This window comes from Fukomys damarensis, unplaced genomic scaffold, assembly GCF_012274545.1.
Source record: "Fukomys damarensis isolate Sample0158 unplaced genomic scaffold, DMR_v1.0_HiC HiC_scaffold_23, whole genome shotgun sequence".
NCBI lineage: Eukaryota > Metazoa > Chordata > Mammalia > Rodentia > Bathyergidae > Fukomys > Fukomys damarensis.
In genome coordinates this window covers 37825706-37848507 of record NW_022900935.1, presented here as the reverse complement: position 1 = coordinate 37848507, position 22802 = coordinate 37825706, and the positions used below count along the sequence as shown (strand labels likewise).

General features: G+C 41.6%; 1 protein-coding gene across 1 annotated transcript; it reads left to right on the top strand.

Annotated features, from left to right (window-relative positions):
* Positions 1-2204: 2204 nt before the first annotated feature.
* LOC104864897 (arylacetamide deacetylase-like 4) lies at positions 2205-19560 on the top strand. The gene is made up of 5 exons (XM_010628179.1): positions 2205-2218; positions 2556-2709; positions 7504-7723; positions 10093-10156; positions 18786-19560. Exons 1-5 carry the CDS (start codon positions 2205-2207, stop codon positions 19558-19560), a joined length of 1227 nt encoding a protein of 408 aa, XP_010626481.1.
* The last annotated feature ends 3242 nt before the right edge of the window (positions 19561-22802 follow it).

The window sequence follows — 22802 nt, the reverse complement described above, 5'->3', positions numbered from 1 at the left end:
AAAGCTTTGGTGCCATCAGATGAAGAAAATCATGGAGGCTTTCAATTTCAGTTTCACAGACTGTGAAACCATTGTGCATTTGGAAATTAGAGGTAATAGTGTGATAACTTGTATAAACTCTTCTGTGAACACATAGCAGAAATGAAGAAGTCTGATGTATCAAAGAATAGAATGGTGTATAAGAATAAGAAGGCAGGAACTCATGCACATGGCATGGAAGAATCTGTCAAACACTGTTGGGTGAAAAAATACAGGCAGAAAGATCACTCTCTGCAGCATTCTATTTATGAAAAATTCAGAAGCCAGAGAAATGAGTCTTGGCTGTGAGATGAATAAGACCAGAGCCCTTTTGTGGGTATGTAACAGGAGTGGTGGCTGTGACAGAGAGAAAGGGGCATCAGAGATATCCTGTGTTAGAATTTGGGGATAATTTCTTGAATTTGTTTGTTTTGTGAAAATTCCTCTTGCTGAACTCTTATAATTCATGTGAACTTTTACATAAGCATATGTGTACATAGACGTATTAATTCTGGATAAATAAAAGTCACATAAGAATGAGAGAATATTTCACAACCACATTTCGGTACCAAGGTATGAGAATAGGCTATGGAAATGTGGCTGGACCAATTGGGCACCACCTTCCAGATGAAGAGCCTCTTTACCACGGGTGTAGGGCAGCAGCTCTGGAGCCTGACACAAGATCCAGCTGAGCACTGCACCTGGGACCAATCTTCTGACATGAGAAAGTGCTGAAAATAGCACCTGACACCAATCTTCTAGCATGTAGGGCCACTTGGACTTAATGCTAAAATGAAGATACAGAAGGATGGCAGCAATCAACTTTGTGCTTCTGCCCTCGGATTCTTGCAGTCTGCATTGGTGGTACAGTGGTGGCATAGCTGCCTCCCTCTGATTCTTGCAGTGGTCCTTTCTTCTTGCCCATTGTCTATGTCCCATTTTTGCTTCAAAGCACTCTTTTCTTGAGTACTTTGCTTCCATTTCTTTTCCCTTTTCATTTTCTTCTTCTTCTTAGTCTTTGCCCTAAACAAACATTAGTCTTTCCCAATTCACCAATTGTTCTGACCACATCAATGAATGAGACAATAAGAACCTGAAAAATACTGCTGGTCCCTGTAATAACCAATAACAGCATTATTATTCTTACTTGCTTAGAAGTGGAGGAATCCTAAATGTCCGGTACTGGATAAATGGGTAAGCAACATGTGATTTTGTGGCTGCTCGTTTGTGATAGTGTACTTGCCTAGTATGCGCAACACAGTAGATGTTATCCCTGGCATTGAGAAAAAAGGAGAAACATTTGGTATGTATACAGATAATGAATATTATTCAGGCTTTCAAAAGAGACAGTCATCATGGCTATAGCTTGAATATGGTTGGAGGAAAATATGTTAAATGGAGAAAACCAGCCCCTAAACCACAAATGCTACAGGATACTATGGATGTTGGCTAAAGTAGTTTCAAATATTTTGAAAATGGTGGTTGTCAGGGGCTGCACAGTGGGAGGTGAGTAGTTTACAAGTTACAGTTTCAGTTTTGCAAGAGTTCAACCAATTGCATAACAAGATATTTAACATTTCCAAACTTCACACTTCAAATGGTGATGATGGTAAAGATGCTATGCACTTTTTAATGCAAATAAGTGAAGAAACAAAGGAGAAGCACGGCTCACACTCTCTTTCTGTCTGACCTTCCATAGACAACGAATCAGTCTGACTAGGGTTTGGCCAGCAGCTCCAGAGTCCCCCAGACATGGTTTACAAAACTACAGTTTGGTATTGAGGAGGAAGTCAAGGGCATGACAATCTCATCAAGTCTCTATTTCCTCTGAAAACTGATATATACCAAGGGATAGTTTGTGGGCAATTTTGGCCCATATTGTTTTCTTCCAAGAGAGAACAAAATGACCAGAACTACTGTGTAAAGCACATTTAACAAACCTGAGTGTTGTGCCTTGGACACTTGAGAATAGTTACTCTCCTCCTTACAGGCGCAGAGAGCAGAATGTGGCTGAGGCTGCAGAGTGAGCAAGTGGACAGGAGAACATTTAAGTGCAGGTGGACAGGGTCCTCACTGATCCTCTTACCCAGTTGGGTACTCTGCCCCTGCCCTGTGCCCTTGGAGCACAACATTAGGATTTAATACGCACTTAACTAAGGACTTGGGAATGAGATGTGCTTTGCCCAATGACCGGATTCTGTAGCAGGATGGGAGCCATCAGGCTCTGGGCACCTCAGCCACCCACCTTACACCTCTTCCCCAGAGACACAGGAGTTGGGATGCCAGTTGAGACCCAGCCTTGCTGATCTTTGTGACAACCACATCCCAAATTCCCTGACCCCTGTGTGGCTTGAGGAGCTGGTTCCTCCAGCTCATGTTGCCCAGCTGACCTTTGAGAGCCTGTGCCAGGTCATTATATCAGGCATGGCACAGAAGAAATGAGTGGAGGCAGAGCCAATGTAAGCAGCCATGTCCTCTTCACACACTATCCAGGCTGCTTCTTACGGCCCCCTGGCCTCAGACAATGGCGTCCTGTTGCTGGTGATGTTATCAAGTCTGGTGATTTTTCACCTAGGGCTCTTTATCTGGGCCACCTTCAAGCATTTTCTAACTGCAGAAATCCCTTCTGCCTTGCAACATCCCGTGAAGCTCAGATTTCTGTACTGCTTGCTCCTGTATGTGACCACGTTGGTGAGTTTACTCTCAAGTCCTATCATGAGTTGGGGTTGCTTTCTCTGTACCTTTGCTCTCCTTCTCTCCTTTATCTCTGTTTCCTTTGCAGAGCTCCACAGGTCAGAGTTTGCCACACTCTTTCACATCTCCACTCTTTATTCTCTCCTTACATTTTATTTTCTTCTCCCCATCCTTTATTCTTACTTTCTTTCCTTCCTCTCCATCAATCACTTCCTCCTTCAGATTTCCTTCTTTTCTTCTTTGCTTTCTTTTCTCTGTCTCTAACTCCTCCTATCTTCCTTGGTTATTTCATTTATTTCTTCCTTCTTCTTTTTTTTTTCTGTGGTTTTCCCCTCCCTGCTTCTGTCCTTCCTTCAGTCTCTCCCTCCCTCTTCTGTGGGAAGACCATGTCCCCAACTCCCGTTGGCCAGCCTCCTGTGCTTTCCTGGTCACTGCATTCTTTATGGTGTAGGTTCCTCCAGCTTACTCCTGCTTGAATTCTCAAAGGCTGGGTCAGATCACCATGCCAGAAAAGGCCAGAATGTTGGGTGGAGCTGGAACCCATATAAGCAGCCAGGTTTTCTTCAACACGCTCACAAGCTGGTTTCTCAGGGAGCAGCTCCTTGTGGCCTCAGATCATGGTTGCCCTGCTCCTGGTGCCACTTCTGGGCCTGCTCATCTTTCTCCTGGGACTCCTCGTCTGGACCATCTCTAAGTATTTCTTCACCATACAAGTCCCCTCTGCCTTGAAACAACCTTTCAAGTTCAGAATTATGTACTGTGCTTTTATGTATGTGATCGTTTTGGTGAGTATTCTCTCAGGCTCTGTCTTGAGCTGGGAGTGCTAATGCTGTGTCTTGCTCCCATTTCCTTTCATTTCCTTTCCCTCTCTCTTCAGATTCCCCTAAAACAGACAAGATAGCTTTTTCTACCCTCTTACGTATCCACTATTTTCTTTCATTATTCTCCTTTCCTTCCTTCCCTCCTTTTTTCTTTCTCTCCTTCTTTCCTCCCTTCTTTAGATTATTTTATCTTTTCTTCCTTCCCTTCCTCCTTTTTTTTCTGTCTTTAGTTTTATGCTTCTGCTTCTCCTTTCTTTGTTTCCTTGCTGTTTCTGTTCCTTTTCTCCTTCCTGTTTTCTCTTTTTATATACTCCCTTCCTTCCCTTTTTCTTTCTGGTTTCACTCCCTCTATTTCCTTCCCTCATACTTTCCTTTTTTCCTTCTATCATTTGATCCATTTTCTCTTTTTTCTTCCTCTCTGCTTTCTTCCATCCATCATTCTTTCACAACTTTCTTCTATCCTAACTCCTCCTTTTTTCACTTCCTCCTTCTTTTGTTCATTAATCATTTCTTTCCCTTCTTCCTTGTACCTTTCCTTCTGTGCTTCTGTCCCTTCTTCCTTTCACATCCACTCCCTCACCCCTCTAACCTTAGTAACTCCTTCCCTCTCTTCCTTCAGCATAAAACCTTTGCTACATGCCAAACCCCAGGCTCCTTCCTGAGGAATGAGTAATCGTTTCAGAAACACTTCTTGCATACTAATGATTTGATGGGGACTGACACATTCAGTGCAGCATCTTTCTTCCTCTATGCACTTACCTGCCCCCAGATGTGTGTAGTGCACAGCTACAGGTACCTTGAGCACTGGGACTAGTATATTCAGATTGAAAAGTAGCTCCAAGCACAAGGCTTGGCATCTCATAGGTTCTATTAATTGATCAAATCATAAAATAGTTCAGCGACCATTTCAAGGTGGCCGTATAGGCTGGTTTCTGAGCAGAGCTCTGGGTTGAAATGGCAGCAGTAGACCAGCTCCTGCTCAGAGCTGCATCAGATTGGGAAGAAGAGTTTTTCCCCATGTAGGAGGAAGGTAACCTGAGTTAATCTCTATGTTGCAACCCTGGGAATCTAGAAATAGTACAAAACTCACACTGATTATCTCTGAGGGCAGCTTTACAAAAGGTGAAGAGGTATAAGTATAAATCTGCTAATGAACCAAGCATGTATGTATTCTTATGCTACTTCTTACTAGCTGTGTGCTTGTGGTCCATTTGCACAATCTTCTGTGTCTCCGTTGCATCTGTAAAATGAGGTCAGTTGTATCTGCCTCATCAGACAACATATGACAGGGATTATTAGGTTTAGCACTGTTTGGCAAAAAAAAAAAATGTCCCTGGACAATTGGTGGATTTTTTTCACTATTGGCATGGATCATTTCAAGTCTGAGGTCCACACCAACTGAGTTCCTAGAAATTAGCATCTCTGGGTTTCAATGTCTCTCATTTATCAGTGTCTGAGCCCTTGTGCACAGCCTATAGCAGCTGTCATCAGAAGGGCTTAGCTGGTGTGCTGCTGTGAACAGAAACACTAAGGGTTGGAAGAGCCCCATTTCTCTGAATGTGTTGGATATGTGGGGCCATTGATTTTAGTCTCAGACCCAAACTAGCCTGCACTTCCCTAGGACCAAAATAGGAGGTCAATGGAGGAGATGGTCCAAAACCATTATAGTGCACTTTCTATGTGAAATGTCTTTCCTTATATCTATATTTCACAAAATATCCAAGCATTGGCTTGTCATTAGAATTAGTGTGTTTGATAAGTACAATTGATAAATACAGGAAATATTTAAATTTTAAAATTAATTTTTATGGTAAAAGATGCATTGCGATCCATCCCCTGAAAACATCCGCTGTTGCTTCAAACACACCAATGCCATCATCTTTGTCGCTCTGTGAACCACATCTAGTCATCCTCTCTCATGAGGGTCTTTGCGAAGTGCGAGAAAAATACAGTGAGTGATGCTGCCTACAGCCACTCAAGAGAAAGAATTAGAGGACATCCTCATCCACCTTATCACCCCTGGAAACCATGAAAGGTAACTGCTTTGAATGAACTCAGGGTATCAAGGCAGACATAACAGAAAAACTGAAGACGCTCACAGAAGAAGACTTCCGCAGCTGCTTCAGAAAGAAGCAAGTTTAAATTGAAGATGAGTATTTGTTTTTGAAGGAGGAAAGGGTTACTATGGCGGACGGTGTGTAGAGGTTTTAGTCCTTAGTCATCTGGTTCCAAAGCAGGGCAGCGAGGCCAAGGGGCATCGTGGAGGAGAAACAGCTAATGGCATGTCAGACAGGAAGAGGCAGAGGCAGCAGCACCAGCAGCACCAGTAGAAACAGCAGCAACATCATGTCTTGACTTCTTTATGATCCTTTATATTCCATTCTGGCCGTAAGCCTATTGACTGGTACCACTCACATCCAGCATGTGGCTTCCTACAACCAGACCCTTAATCCCAGTGTTACTCCCTTACTCCACGTTCACGCACCCTGATCCAGCAAAGTTTTTCCCAAAGGCAATTAATGACAATGTGTCTGTTCTATGATAAAATGTGCAAAATGTAAGCATTAATTGTCTTTTTGTCACACTTCATATGTAATCCCTTTCCAATACTCCTTTCTGAGCTCAAAACTGACACCCCCACATGATCCCATCACTCTTATGCTGAACACAGACACAGCTTATAGATGCTCCATAACCCAGAGCAACAGGTGTGCAGTGATGAGTGTTGACACAGGTGACCAAACTGCTTCCATATGAGGCTGAGTAGAGACCAGCATAAAACCAAAGAGAGCAAGGACATATGTCAGAGGCGTCAGACAACTGACTTCCTTCAATCCAGTGTCTTCTTCCCATTCTGCCACAGACTGGGCTGCCACTTTGGCAAAATCATTCCCATTCAGTCATTTCTCTGTGGCTCTAACAATACCACAGAACACATAATTTATAAACAAGAGAAGTTTGTTGGCCTCACATTTCAAGGAGTAGGGAAAGCTAGGACCACGGCACCAGCAAAGAGTTGTGGCAAGGCACCTTGGGACACCCTGCCAGAAAGGTAAATATGCATGTGCTTGCAAGAGAAGAAACTTTGTTTGTGTTCCACTTAGATACATTAAGCCAACTATGCATGCAAGAGACAAGAAAGAAACATGGGCAATCTTAGGCATGGTAAGTATGGGGATACTGGGAACCCCTCAAACATTACCAGACACCTCTGCAGTAGGCTCTAATCTCCCAATGTATGATGGAAGCCTGACCAAAAACCAAAAACCAAAAACCAAAAAAAACAACAACAACAAAACCCTAAAAGACAGAACTAAGAGAGAGACAAAGAAGGATGCCAGGATTAACAAAGCAAGTATAACGGACAAAGGGAATCTCTACAGTAGTCTCCAATCTCTTGCCCAGTGTACAATGCAAGACTGACAAAAAACAAACAAAGAAAAAGCAAAAAACTGAAAGAGAACTAAGAGTGACAGAAAGCAGGGTAACAGGATGACCAATGTCAGTACAATTAATGAAGGCACTGGCTTGTCCAAGCCACTGATTTTTATTGGTAATCAACTGGGACAATGGTGAGCTGCTTGCAAGTACACTAGTGCATGTGAGCATGCTTAGTCCTGTGGTTTCTATTGAAATTAGTGTTAGCAAGGCTCATGCAAGACAAGAAAATGCATTCTTGAGGAACAGAAATAGACAATGAGGAACAGAACAGACAAAATATATGGTTGTAATTAGAACGCTGTCCTTCTAGTAAGGTTTCAGGTGTGGGAACATAGTGCAGGTGCAAGTTACTGTGACCTTGGTTCACAGGCTGCAGCCAGACTCACTTCAATAAACAAGACAATTGTGGGATTAACTTTTTACAGCCTGCTCTGGGCATAACCGATATTACAGTCACCTGCAGGGGGAGACCGACCTCCAGTATACTAACCTGTCCTCCACCTCATGTTCCTCTTCTTGCCTCCAACAGGGGAACATACTAGAGAAGCTGAATATTTGCTACATGCCCAACTTTGCTCGCTTTCTACATGAAAGGGTATTCAGAAAGACGAATGACCCTAAAGTGGTGGTTACCAATCTGCTCTACGGGACAATCCCAGTGAGGCTTTTCCAGCCCAAGGTGACATCCAGTCGCTCCCGGAGAGGCATCATCTACTACCATGGAGGAGCTGGTTTATTAGGCAGTCTCGGTAAGGAGCTTCCTGAAGGAACGGAAGAGGAAGGCCTTGGAACATGGATAGCTTCACCTAAGATCCCACTAAAATAAAAGGGAGTGAGTCAGAGGAATCACGAGGTTTTTCAGAGGAGTGAAGTGAGATAGCCTGAGGTTTAGTTAATTTGGTGAAATAGCTGCCTTCATGGGCAATGTTTCCTAATATGTGATAGTCCCGGTCCCTTGTCAGCACACTAGCCATTGACTTTTTCTTCTCTTCCCATTCACATGGCCAATGCGCTATCCTGTTTCAGTTACAATGATCCATGCATTGACCTTAGCTCTCCAGAATCATGGGGATCAAAATCAACCTTCTCTTGACCACAACTTACATCTCCAGGAAATTCCTTTTGCCTAGTCTTCTGCACTTGCAATTCACTCAACATGAAAAGATGTTCCCAAGGCTGGAGACCTATCTCAGTGATGGAACATTTGCCTACCCTGAGTAAGGTCCCTTGAGTGAGGCTCAATCACCAACTTGCAAAAAAAAAATGTTTAGAGTGTGTCCCCTAAAGGTATTAACTGGGAACACATTGCATCCCTTGATATCCCTGTGAGATATCTTCACTCTCAGTAGCCCCAAGACCCAGTCCCCCAGTGCCAAGCAGTGTTGAGAGAAAATGTCATTCCAAAGGTAATAAGAAGATGGGTTAGGAAATGTTTCCTGAGCCCCTTTTTGGCATTTTACCTTTTCCAAACACAGTAGAAACAGAGAAAAAGAAGACCCAACTGTAGCCCTTACATGCTAGTCAGTGAGGAAGCTGACCAGGGCAAAAGAATTCACATAACTGACGATTTTCACATGCTGATATCACACACTGCCAAAACAGAGAGTGACCAGAAGGCACTGCAATCGAGTCCCTCTAATCAGGCCAAACCTGTCCAAGAAGGTAGCACCTGAGCCCAGACCAAAAGATGAAGAGGAGAAAGCGAAGAAGGAGAAGAGGATCATTCTGAGCCAGGTGGAGACTTTGGCAGGCCAGGGAAGTAGGTACCTCAGGCTCCAAAATAAGGAGCACCAAAATCTTCAGTTAGTAGAATTAATATTACACTTTAAGGTAATATTCAAAGAAAAAATATTAATGCAACAGACTAAGTTGAATCTAATACCAAAAGTGTTGTAAGGCAGCGCTAGTGACATTTATAAGTGTAAAGCAGGAGCCTGTTAAAAATACAAGTTATTTGCTCATTGTGGCATCTTTTGGGCTTATTTTTGGTTTTGTAATGTTCTGCATCAGTACACAGAAAGTCTGTGTGTCTTGGTGCCCTGGATTTTGCACCCACAGTGCTTCACTTGTCTCACTCTGATCCAGCCGTGCTGAGTCTAAGCAGCATCTATCAAAGGCAGAGCTCAGAAGAAGGAGCCACTTGTGGCCTGTGGGAAGTCAGGTTGTCAGATCAGCCAATGAAGCTGTGCAGGTCAGCAGGGCCCAGGCCATGGCCAACAGAGTGCTCGTCCTTGGCTGTCTTTCACCCACTCTGGGAGCTCAAAGATCCTACCCACCACAGCCCTCCTCCAGGATGACAGTCCCACTCTAGGGTGGTCGCAGGTCTCAGGACTTCAGAAAGTTTCCAGATGAACTAACAGGCAGAGGGTCTGAACCAGCTGGTACGGATCTTTGTCACAGGTGCTGGCCACCTACTCATCTGAAGCCTCAGTGACTTTGTCAATGTTTCCCTTCTATCTTCACTATACCACACCCTCAAGCCCTCCCTGGCTCCCCTGAAAACTGGGAACACCAGATGCTTGACCTCTTAGCCCGAGGCTCTGATCCTGGATTTGGAGTTAGCCTTGCACAGGACTTGGATAGACTGCTTGATGCATCTGCGCCAACAGGAGGACACGAGAAGGGCTGAATAGAGGTGCATTTGGCAGGTTCTGAGCCTAGTATGGGGGCTGCAGCAAAGCCCGCTAACATCGATGGATCTGCCTTCTAGAACTTCAGATGAACTTCCCAGTTTAACAAGATGTCCCATCCAGCTGTTGCTTATTTTCTGAATATAAACGCACCAAATTATTAGTATTCCCAGGCAGGCATGCCCAAGTTGATTTTCCTTGGTTTTGTCCACTCCAGATCCCTAACCCTTACTCAATTTCCCTCAGTATAATATTAATTGATGCATGTTTAACCCTGATACCCAGGTCTGCTCCCTCCTGAACATTCAAGAGATTGTGGCAGATGTCTGACTTTCCCCAAACATAGCCCACCAAAGTGGGAGGAGACCAGAGGAGGAACAGATATAGGAAATCACCCCATGCCCCCATAGTGGCTGCTTTTCCTGAGCTTGTGGATGAGATGTTGGGCACTTCTCATGGGACACCTGGGGTCTGTTCTTGTGTTGCAGATTTTTACCATAACGTGTGCAGTTTTCTGGCTCGGGAAACTGATTCTGTGCTATTGGCAGTGGGGTGAGTTTTGGAGACACTCCTCATTTTTTCCATGGGAAGAAGGTGGAGGGAGTTCTTGGATGATTGTAGAATAGAGACAATTCCCTGACCCAGGAGTTACTCATGGACAGGCACCAAGGACACAGGCATAGCCCCCTCAAAGCAGCGCAGGACTGGAAAGATGCCTGCTCCTAGGGAATGCATAGTTTGTCCTGGAGAGATAGACTACTACATTACATTGCTGATAAGGACTGTGACACAGAGAAGTATTAATGATATGGGAGGACATGTGAAGATAAAGATTCACCTTAGTATTGTAATATAAAGTTAAACGATTCAGAAATTACGTGAAGCCTGAAGCTCTAACAGTAATGTTTAAAATAATTAAAATCATAATAATGCCTTCTTGAGATACACATAGTTAAAAGAAAACAATACAAAAATGAAAGAAAAACAATGATATATGTAATATTCAAGGTCACCCTTCTCTCAGTCCAGGCATCCGTGATGTAGGAGGAGATGGTAGGGTGGTTGAGATTGGGTTTAGGTCATGGTAAAGACCTTGGCTGGGGTTGGGTTGATCGTCCTGTAGAGTCTCACTGTATCACTACATAACTGCCTACCTTACCCATCTACCAACTGCAGGCCACACCAGGACCAAGGTTGAGTGTGTTAAGGCATAATTCTGATCCTGTGTAAAAAGAAGTTGCCATGAGTTGATGGAATGGCAGGGGTGGCAACTCACTAGCATTCTAGTTATTACTCCAAGAGATCTCAACAAGGAAGGAGAACATAGCTAGACAGTAGAGGTGAGGCCATCTTAAAACCCCTTGTTAGGGTCAAAATATCTATTTGGCCCCCTCTAACCTTGGCTCATTACAGTCAGAGCAGACAGCTCATCTGTGTGACACCAGCAGGCCATTTAGCACCACTGATTCTCTCTGGAGACCCTGAAGAGGGCGGCATTTCTCCAGTACACAGTGACTCACAACTGTTCACCGTTGTACATGATCTTCTGCTGTAAGAGCCCATTTCTCCAAAGACATTGGGGATAATTAAGGTCCCTTGAACACGGAGCACAGAAAGGTGTGTGTGTTTGTGTGTGTTTGTGTTTGTGTGTGTGTCTACTATAATATCTTAAGGAAAGTGCTCAATGTACATTTTATTTCAGATAAAAATTCCTCGGTGTAACTTGTATTTGTAGTCTTGGCATGTGGTCCAGAGACGTTCCAATGGACTGATTGGTGGAATTATCAGGCAGAGTAGGGGCTTGGGGCTAGGGGTTTTCAGTGGAATTCTGTAGATGATGCCTAGGAGGAGGAGGTGTTTGGGGGACACTGAAAATGGGGGAATGGTCTCTCCTCTCCCATCCTCCTTTTTCTGGCTGAGAGCAATTGGACCTTGACTTAAAGCATGGCTTTCCTATTGACAAGCAGTGGAAGTGATACCCGAGCATTGCATCCTTTGGCCCGGAGTGAATAGAGACCAAAATGTGCCAAATACTGTAAGTATGCACATTTCTATACAGGGAGAAATTTATGGGGCACAGACTTTAGTAATACTGGAGATTTCGCTGAAAGGAGTGAGAAATTTGATGAGAGACAGGAGAGAGAGAGAGAGAGAGAGAGGCTAAACAGCTTGCTGGACAGAGATAGGAGGTTCATGAGTCAGATTTATTTTTTAAAGTTCATTAAGTTTATTGATACATTTTAGGTATAAAATATGATGACATTGGGAATTTGTAACTTTGTTATATATCTCAATTCCTATTTTTTCCTCATTCCCGTTTTCCATTCAACCTTTCCAATTCTCCCTATTTACAAACACATTTTTTTCTGTTTTCCTTCTTTCACATTTATTACTTTTCCTTTTTTTCCTTTCTCCTACCCCTCCCACTTCCTCTTCTCTTTTGGATATTTTTTCCTATTTCCTATTATCTATTATACATATTGATCCTTATTTATACTTTCAAATTCTCACAGCAGCAAAACTATTTGTTATTTACATGTGTGACCTATTTATTTCAGTTAAGTGTATGGCCTCAATGTTCATCCATTTAGCAATAAATTTCTCTAGTTTCTCACTCTTCATGGCTGAGTAGTACTCCATTTTATTAATCAGACACACGCATCTTTTCTGTCCAGTATCCATTTGATGGACAATTGGTCTGTTTCCGTGTTTTAGGTATTACAAATGGTGTAGCTCTAAACATGGCTACACATTTATTTCTGTGGTATGATTTCTTTAATTCTTTTGAGAAGATAACAGCAAGAGAATAGCTGGGTCACATGGGACCTCTGATCTTAGTTTTTGGAGGTATCTCCATAATGATTTCCACAGTGGTTGCACCAGGCTACATTCCCACCAGCCTTTTTTATTGGTTGATTTCTTGATAGCAGCCATTCTCTCTGGAGTGAGGTGGAATATCAGCATTGTTTTCATTTCTACCTCTCAAATGACCAGTGATGTTGAACCTTTTCTCATAAGTTTCCTTGCTATTTGTACATCTTAGTCTGAAAAATGGCTGTTCATTTCAAATGCCCATTTTTGGATTGGGTCTTTAAATTTGGGAGGTCTGATGTTTATAAGTTCTTTTTACATGCTGTATAGTAGCATTTGATTGGATTGGGTCTTTAAATTTGGGAGGTCTGATGTTTATAAGTTCTTTTTACATGCTGTATAGTAGACCTTAGTGTGAGGAAGAGCTCTAAAAATTTCCCCCCACATTCTGCCTTGTCTCTTTACTCTGTTGGTGGTTTCTCTTGTAGTGCAGAAGTTTTTTAATAAGATGAGATCCAAGTTGTTGAATCTTTGCTCTAGTTCACATGTGACTGAGGTTTTGTTTATGAAATCTTTACTCGGATCAAGGTCCTGTAGAGTTCTACCTAACCTCTTGGTTATACCTAACCTAACCAGCTGTTTTAGTGTTTCTGTTTTAAAATGTAGCTCTTTGATCCATACCTACTTTAGTCTAGTGCATGATAAAAGATATAGGTCTAGTTTTAATGTTTCATACTTTGAAACCCAATTTTTCCATCACTATTTATCTATCTTTCCTCCAGTGAAGGTGGTTGGCTTCTTTGTCAAAGATGAGGTGGCTGAGTATTTCTGGAGTTGTTTTGCATCTTCTAATCTGTCCCATTGAATTTTGGTTCTGTTTCTTTGCTGGTACCATGCTGTTTTATCACAGTAGCTTTGTAGTATGGTTTTAAGTTGGTGAGAGTGATATCACCTATCTTTTCTTTGCTGCCTAGAATTGCTTTTGCTATTTTGGGTCTCTTCTTTTGGAAATGAATTTCTGAATTGTTTTCTCAAACTCTGTGCTGTTGGAATTTATATTGGGATCATGTTGAATCTATATAACAGTTTTGAAATATGGCCATTTTCAGTATATTGCTTCCTCCTTTCCAGGAGCAAAGGATGTCATTCTGTTTTCTGATATTCTCTTCAATCCATTTTTTCAGTGACATAGTTTCTAGAGTAGTGGTCTTTGATGCCTTTCAATAAGTTGATTCCTAGGTATTTCCTTTTTTCAATGCTACTGTGAAAGGAGTTGTTTCTCAAGTTCCTCTCTCAGTGAATCTGTTTTGGGGCTATAGTAAGGCTATTGATTTTTGTGTGTTGATCTTGTACCCAGCTACTCTACTGAATTTGTTTATTAAGTCTAGAGACACTTTGGTGGAGTTTTTGTGATCTTCTATATAGAGTATCATGTCATCTGCAAATAATGACAACTTACTTTCATCATTTCCTGTCTTTATTATTTATATTTTTTTCTTCTCTAATTGCTGTGACTTATGTTTCCAGAGCTATATGGAACAGTAATGGTGATAGTGGACATCCTTGTTTTGCTCCTGATTTTAGCATGAATGATTTCAGTTTTTGAACATTTAGTTTGATATTGATGCTTGTTTTTCCATAGATGGCTTTTATCAGGTTGAGATAGCAACTATGCAGTCCAATTTTCTGTAGGTTTTTTTTTTTAATCTTGGGTGGGTGTTGAATTTTGTGGAATGCCTTTTCTGCATCTATTGAGATGATCGTATGGTTTTATCCTTGGCTCTATTAATATTGTGTGTTATATTTATTGATTTGCATATGTTGAACCATCCTTGCATCTCTGGGATTAATCTTACTTGGTCAGGTTATATGATCTTTTTTATTATCTTCTGCATTCTATTTGCCAGTATTTTATTGAGGACTTTTGCATCCATCTTCATTAGGGAGATTGACCTATAATTCTCTTTTTTGGTTGGGTCTTCATGTGCTTTGGGGATCAAAGCGATGCTTGCTTCCAGGAATGAATTTAGGTGTATTGCTCCACTTTCAATTTTGCTGAAGAATTTAAATAGTAGTGGCAGTAGTTCTTCTCTACATGTCTTATACAATTCAGTAATAAAGCCATCAGGACCTGGGTTCTTATTCTGTAGTAAGTTTTTAATTATCTACAAATCTATTTCTTCTGTGTTTTCCATCTTATTGCACATAGGTTCTCAAAGAAGAATGCTTCTCTGAATTTCTGTTGGGTCCATTGTAATTTCAACATTTTCATTGTTAATTGCATAGATTTGGGCCTTTTCTTTCCCTTTTTTGGTAAGATTGGTTACATACAGTCTTGCCTATTTTTTTTATTCCTTCAAAGAACCAACTCTTTGACTCATTGATTTTTTTGTATCATTCTCTAAGTCTCAATCACACTGATTTCTGCTTTGATCTTTATAATTTCCTCCTTTGCATGAGTTTTGGTTGTATCCTGCTCTTCTTTTTCTAGAAGATTGAGGTTCAATATTAGATTGTATATTTGAGCTTGCTCTGTTTTCCTAGTATGAGTATTTACTGCTATGAATGTCTACCCTAAGACAGCTTTCACTGTGTAAATTCTGATATGTTGTGTTGGGATTGTCATTTAATTGTAGAAACTGTCTGATTTCTTTTTTAATTTTCTCTGTGACCCACTGGTTATTCAGGAATGTGCTGTACAATTTCCATGTGTTTATGATAGTCTTGTGCTTTCTTTTGCTGTTTATCTCCAACTTAATCACACTATGATCTAATAATATACAGGAGATAACTTCAATTCCTTTGCATTTACTTTAACTGGTTCTATGAAAAAATATGTGTTCTATTTTTTAGAACAATCTGTGTGCAGCTGAAAAGAATGTGTATTTTGATTTTGTGGGGGTGGAGTACTCTAAACAAGTTAAGTCCATTTCTTCAATAGTTTGGTTGAGTTCTACTATTTCTTTGTTCATTTTTCTTTTGGGTGGATCTATCTATTTGTGATAATGGGTACTGAGGTACCCCATTACTATTGTATTGGTGCTTATTTGATTTGTATTGTCTGTTAACATTTGTTTTATGTAGTTGGGTGTACTAGCATTTGGGGCATATATACTTATGATTGTCATCTCTTCCTCCTGAATTGTTCCATTTACAATGATGTGGTGACCTTCTTTGTCTCTCTTAATCAGTCTTGGTTTGAAATTCATTTTATTTGCAAATAAGATACCTTCTGTTTTATTTTTTCAAGTTCCTGTCTCATAGTGTATTGCTTTACACCCTTTAACTTTCAGTCTATGTGTTTCTTTTTGAATAAAGTGTGTTTCTTGTATACAGCACATTGTTAGATCTTGGCTCCTGGTGTGTTCTGCCAGTCCATTTCTTTTGATTGGTGGATTGAGACTGTTAACATTGATGGTTATAATTGATATGTGTTGACTTGTACTTGTCATGACCTTTTCTGATCCTCTATTCTTTGCCTTTGCATTTAATTTCTTGTCATGCCTAATGGATTCATTCTGCTGAGTTTCCTGTGTTTGAAATCCTCATTGTCTTTTACTAGGATATAGTTTAAAATATTTTGGAGTGCTGGTTTGGTATTTCATGAAGCTCCTCAGGTGCTTCTCAGGTGCTCTTTGTCATGAAAGTATCTTATTTATCTTTCAATTTTGAAAGATAGTTTTGCAGAGTACATCAATCTAGGTTGGAGGTTGCTTTCTGTTAGGGCTTGAAATACTTCACTATAGGCTCTACTCGACTTGAGGGTTTGTGTTGAGAAGTCTGCTGTGGTTCTGATGGGCTTTCCTTTTTATTGATCTATTTCCTTTCTCTAATTGCATGTAGTGTTTCGTTGTATTATTGTGTTTCTTCAATCTTAACTATTATATGCCTAGCTTTCAAAATTTTTTTAATCATTGCTAGTTGGAGTCCATATGCCTCACTTATTTTTATGTCAAATACTTCCCCCTGCTCGAAAAGTGTTATGGATTCCATTATTTTCCTATGCTGGAATTCCTTCATGTTCCTGAGTTCCTCTATTTTTAAAAAAAATCCATGTATGCTCTAGAATTATTAATCATGTCTCTCATTATGGACACAATCTCAGCTATGTGAGAAATTATTTCCGATTTTATTTTTTCCAGGTTTTATTTTTTACTGGTTCAGGAAGACCAGGTAGTTGAGTTTCAGGTTATTCCATCTTGTTGCCCCTGGTGGTTGCCTTTGGTGGTCTACAAGTCTTGTTTTGTAACTTGTTTAGGTGTCTTTTATTTCAACCAATGAAGTCGGCTGCTCCTTTATTTATGTGACCCTGCTGTCCCAGTGGGCTTCAGTTCTCAAGAAGACTCAGAGAGGCCTTCTCTGCTGCTCACAACGTTGCCAATATCTGGTTTCAGAATGATGGCCTTCTGGATCCCTGCCTGGGGATTTTGTCTAGGTGGGCTTCTGGCTTGGGTGTGTGTGCCTGATCAGCTGTTTTGCAGATGGGCCTTTGGCTGTGGCTTACACACACAGGCCACTGGTTTCTGGGTGGGTCCCTGCTGGGGGCCTGCATAACTGCAAAATTGATATCTGGGCAGGTGTGTATCTGGAGAACGCACTGACAGGTTGATTGTGCCTGAGTGGGCCTCTGGATGGAGTATGCATACACTTACAGATGATATCTCAGTGGGTTTTGTGCTGTGACCTGTGTACCTGCACAGCTATTTTCCAGGTAGGCCTTTGGCTGAGGCCTGCAAACCTATGCCACAGTGGTCCTGGTGGACTTGTATAAGTTGGATTTTATCTTGGGGAAACTAGTGATGTAACCAGAGACTGACTCAAACATTAAACATAACAAAAACCATAAATTTAGCTCAGTGTGAAAATCCTGTGTTCAGTCCCCATACAGGAAATAAATTATTTTTGTGAGACACCTGGACAACTGGGTGGTCACAGTAAACTTGCACTAAGGGCTATTGAGATGCTGTATATCTGGCATTGATGTGAAGTACAGAACATCCTGGCCAAGTATCTTATGGTTAAAGAGCTGCTCAAGTTTGCTTAGGAACTGCCCCAGTTTCTTTTGCTGGAGGCATGATCATCCTGCATAAAGGTCCAGTGTAGGGCTGAAGGAATTTCATGGCTTGAAAAAGCACGAGGGTGGGGTAGTAGAGACAAATTCCAGCTCCAATGGGCAGTAGGGCAAGCTAACCCTGTGCTGTCAACTTGGATAAAATATTTCTTGAATAATCAATATGTATTTGTGGAACTCAGAAGACTCTGACTCTAGGTTGGTTGAAGCAGCAAAGGGGGCAGGCACTACATGAGGATAGAGATTTCATGCCTTTTACCCCATTTTAGCCACTCATCAGAAGTCTTTAGGCTGAAGCGAAGAGTCAGCATTCTCAGCAATAGCTGCCTTCAAGTCCCTGGATGTAACCCAGGCAGTTGTCACCATAAATCCAGACATTGGAGGTGCTGTCAGCAACAAAGCTGGTGGGAAACTAATAATTTGATATCCATATGTGTGAACTCCAAAAGTAGTTATTTCAAATAGATTGAGGTCATGGGAGCGTGGAGAGCTTTAGTTCTTCTAGGTAAGAATTTTTTATTTAGTTCTTTTAGTTATTTCTTTTTCTTTTTCTTTCTTTTATTTTTATTTTTATTTTTTATTTTTTTGGTTTTTTGAGACAGGGTCTCACTATGTAGTTGAAACTGACCTGGAACTCACTATGTAGCGCAGGCTGGTCTTGAATTCACGGTGATCCTCCTGCCTCAGCCTTCTGAGTTCTGGGATTACAGGTTTTCACTATCACATCTGCTTCTTTTAGTTATTTCTTATTTAGTTTTTTTTTTTTTTAGCTTATTAGCTCTTCTAGGGAAGAATTTCTCAATTTTGAACATCATGTCTCTGTGACCTTATCAGAGTCTCAGGGTGGATTTTTTAGCACATGCCATGTTACTAAGTTTCATAGATCACTGAAGCAGTTTTCTTGTCAGTCTAGCCTTCTGTTTCAAAAATGCCCCACCATGATGGTCCTTAACTCTCTCATGAGCAGCTGTAGCCTCACTTGCCATTTTTCTGCCATTCATGCTTGTTCCCATTCCAAATCTCATAGATTTTAACTTGTGCTACTTTCTGTGGGTTTGTGTAGGCAAGAGAAGTGTGGAAGTGGAGCATGTGCTAGGAATGTAGAATCCTACACAGCTAGACTCTGAGCAGATACTTCACATTGACAGAGGGAGACAACGGGGATATCCACAGTTACTTGTTAGGATCCTTCTGAAGACTCCATTGGGGAAAGTGTGCTAAGGACTGTAGAAGACTGGGTTCAGATGGACTGCAGTGACACCTATACACAGTGTTCTGTTTTTCCTCCATCCTCCTTAGGTACCGGAAGCTTCCTCAGTGCCATTACCCTGTCATTGCCAGTGACTGTCTGAATGCCTCCATTCACTTCCTGAGGACCCTGAAAACCTATGGGGTGGATCCTTCCCGAGTGGTGGTCTGTGGAGATAGCATTGGAGGAGGACTTGGGGTCTACATCAGTCAGATCTTATTGGGACAAAAAGATCTTCCCCAGATCCGGGCTCAAATCCTGATTTATCCAATTATCCAGTGTATCAATTTCCAGCTACCATCCACTCAGCAGTACCAAAACATCCCATTCCTCACCCGGGACTTCATGATGATGTGCCTTTGTAAATATTTGGTCATTGATCCATGCTGGCGAGATGCCATATTGAAAGGTCTATGTATACCGCCAGATTTCTGGATGAAGTACCAGAAATGGCTCAGTGCTGACAATATCCCCAAGAGTTTCAAGAACAAATATCAGGAACCTCACTTTCCTGGGCCTTTTAATGAGGCAGCTTATCTGGAAACAAAACATTTATTTGATATAGAAAATGAACCACTTCTTGCAGATGATGAGATCATCGCTCAGCTTCCTGAGGCCTTCCTGGTGAGCTGTGAGAGTGATATCCTCCGTGATGACACCCTGCTCTACAAGAAGCGCTTGGAAGACCAGGGGATCCCAGTGACCTGGTACCATGTGAAGGATGGATTTCATGCATGTATACTTTTATTTGATAGGAAGCCTTTCTCTTTCCCGTGTTCCCAGAAAATTTTAGATGCTGTAGTCCGTTACATAAAGAGCATATGACAGCAACTCTAGGGGCTTGAGTAATAATGGGCCAGGATAGTTCTTCCAAGGTTAGGGATTCTGCTGAGTTCCACTTTACTGCAGAAGTTGCTAATCTATCATAGCTCAGTTAGGGAGGATAAAATGGAGTGAAGAACTTTTTGGGTTTACTTTCAAGAAAATACAAACTGTATTTCCTTCCAATATCTCCAATGCTCAGAATTGCTTCTAACAACATTCTCTAAAATTTAGGAATAAATATTAATGAGGAAAAAAATGCCTTTAATTTTGCCTTAAATCTTTAAACCATGAGGTCTCTGCAGACATAATGCCAACAATTAGTCCCTATTGCCTGTTGAACCTGTATCTCTGTTGACACAGCATAGCAGGGTCCAGTGCCGTGCTGTGCGACCCATCACATCCTGGGTTCCTGGGCCCAGTGAGAGTGGGAAAGTGGAGTCTCTCCCATCCATGCAGGCATAGCTCGCCTACATACCAACACTCTCACCTGTGACCAACAAAGGTAAGGCTCCTACATCAGCCTCTGGTCCCTTCATTGAACACCAGTATTTTACAGACAGCTGGAATGGGGTTCATGGAGTCTCATTAGGAATCATGATGCATGTGTTGTATTCTACCATCCTTCACAGAAAGGGGAGTCAATTTTCTGTTTCCATTGAACAGTAGCACTGCAGATGTTCTAGGGTTTCACATTACACATTATATTACAATTTGTAAGGGCCAATGTGCTTCTCCTAGATTAGCTGGAATCTTACCTTTTTGTTCCATGGGGCATGCTGTCAAGAGTTTAATTGTAGTCCAGTCTGCCACTCAAAGGGGAATGTTCTACATTCAAGATCATCAGGGAGAAGACAGACTCTTTGGATTACAGACTGAACTCATCAGTGTCCTGTTAGATCTTAGCCAAAGGTGTTCAACCTCAGCTTCTATGTTCACCCACAGAGTCATTCCACATAAATTTAAATAGTGCTCACCTCCTTAAATCAACAACCAAGATACAGAGTGGACCCAGTGGCCAGCAGATCTAGTGTACTATAATGAGGGACACTTAGTCCCATCTAAACTGACCCTTTTGCCACATCTCATCCAAAAGACGTCATGGGTCTTCTTCATATACGGAGTTCATATAGTCTGTTAAGTACAAATAGAACTCAGGGGACCTTCACAAAATCTGCCCTACATAGAAGGTCACAGCAGAAGGTGATCAGAAGAAGGGTGAAACTAATCTGTGAGCCTACGATACACAATCTGCTTTGCACACGTGAGCTCTACCTTCTGGTGCAGGTAGGGATAGTTGGTTACCTAGATGGGGTCCTCTTAACTTTTTTAACTCCACCTTTCTTCTCCACTGATGTCATTCTCCTTTGTTTTATCTTGTTCTTCTGGGTCTCCCAGGAGCTTTGTGAGAGCTGACTTATGACAACGCTTCTTTGTCCTCAGGCCAGTCAGGGTTCCTTCAGGAACAGAGAGGACATACAGATCACTCCTCTGAATATTCTGTCAGACTCAATGGACACCAGAGTGTTCTTAAGATCTTTTAACTCCATGAGGCTCTGGCTGAACCTCACACGAAGAACATGTAAGAAATAGTAGCCACATGTCATTGATGTTTAATCACCACAGTGGCACACTTGATGATCAAACATGTCAGGATTTGGGGGTTCCCTTCAAGGCTGAGTCAAAAGAACAGCCTTTCCTGATCCAATCCCATCAGTTTCCTGTGGTTAAATGAGTCTTCAAAATGCAGAGATTTAGCTCAGTGGTTCTGCCACCTACTGTGCAAGCGCAAGGTCCCAAGTTCTATCCCTAGAAATGCAGGTGATTCACCCAAGCTTGCAAAATTTCAGAGTATTGGGCAATATAAGCATATAGGAAGTGTGGCTAAAAGTCAGAAGACTTGGGTGTATTTAAACAGGTTCTGAGGAGGCATGAATGGAGAGGCAGAATTAACCTAGACTTGTGTCATACAATTTAGCTTCTAAGCAAGGAAGCAATGAGATTTGGCTTGTGTTTTAGGATATCCTTCCCGGTGCTCGCTTAGGCAGCACATATAATAAAATTAGAAAATTCATCCTCGATGGAGTCGGAAAACATGGTGCAAAATTTTGATGATGAATGAAAATGCTATGAAAATATTCTCACCTTGCTATCTTCCTTTGAAAAAACTGAATGCAAAAATCATTTAAAAAATATAAATAAAACCAATGTATTAGCCTTCAGCAGTTGGTCCAGACAGGATGGGAACAGATTTTTTACTTTGGCACATTGTCTGTGTGACCGCGATGAGGTATTTGACCCTTGTGCCTTGGTTCTCTCATATATCAAATAGGTACAAACATAGTATCCACCTCCTCACCTGTCAACATTAGGATTAAATAAATCCTACATTGGATTTATTCAATATTGGTTTGGGGATTTGGCTACAGTGGTGCCAACCCCTGCCTCACAAGTAGAAGGTCCCAAGTTCCATCTCTGCTACCAAAACAACAACAACAACAACAACAACAACAAATATTCAAGTACTGAAAAGAATTCCTACATTAGATACATGTCTAAACCACTGAAGACAACCAGCATGATTCAGTCTGCTTCATCTGCATGAGCCTCACTGCTCCTGTGGAGAACAATGCCGTCTTATCTAACAGTGGTGGAAAACAGTCAGACTTGGTAGAGAAGGTGAACCAGGGTTTTGTCTCTGTTCACACAATATGACTGCTATAAAGAACCATCACAAACACAATGGAATGATCCTGATATATCTATGCTCTACCAGTTTTAAGATCAGAGGTCTAGGATGGCTTGCAGCACTGAGTTCCTTCTGGAGGCTCTGAAACAATGCATTTCTTGGTCTTGTCCAACTTTCAAGCACACTTCCTTTTTTGTCTGGGGATATTTCTCCCTGCTGAAAGCCAACAACAGAACATTTTCTCTCCTCTAACCACTATATGTGTCCTCAGTCACATCTTTTTTGACTGTGGCTCTACTGAGTTCTACTAGCAGAACACTTGTGACTGTGCTATGTGCACCTAACTAGTCCAGGCTGATCTTTTTATCTCAAGATCCCTAACTTAGTCACACCTCTTATTAGATGCAAAATCACTCTGTCCTTGTGAGGCAACTACCATAGTGCCTTGGAATTAGGAAGTAGACATCATCCAGGAGTTATTTTTCAGCATTTCACCATCTCTGACTCTGGCACTTTGACCACTTTCTGCCTTGCTTCTGTGGAAGGTGCTGATGTG

What these genes read in the sequence shown, in the direction of transcription:
- LOC104864897 (XM_010628179.1), top strand. An exon ending in TCCTGTATGTGACCACGTTG is followed by an intron (nt 2,710 to 7,503) that starts GTGAGTTTACTC and finishes TGCCTCCAACAG; the next exon opens with GGGAACATACTAGAGAAGCT. An exon ending in TGGTTTATTAGGCAGTCTCG is followed by an intron (nt 7,724 to 10,092) that starts GTAAGGAGCTTC and finishes CTTGTGTTGCAG; the next exon opens with ATTTTTACCATAACGTGTGC.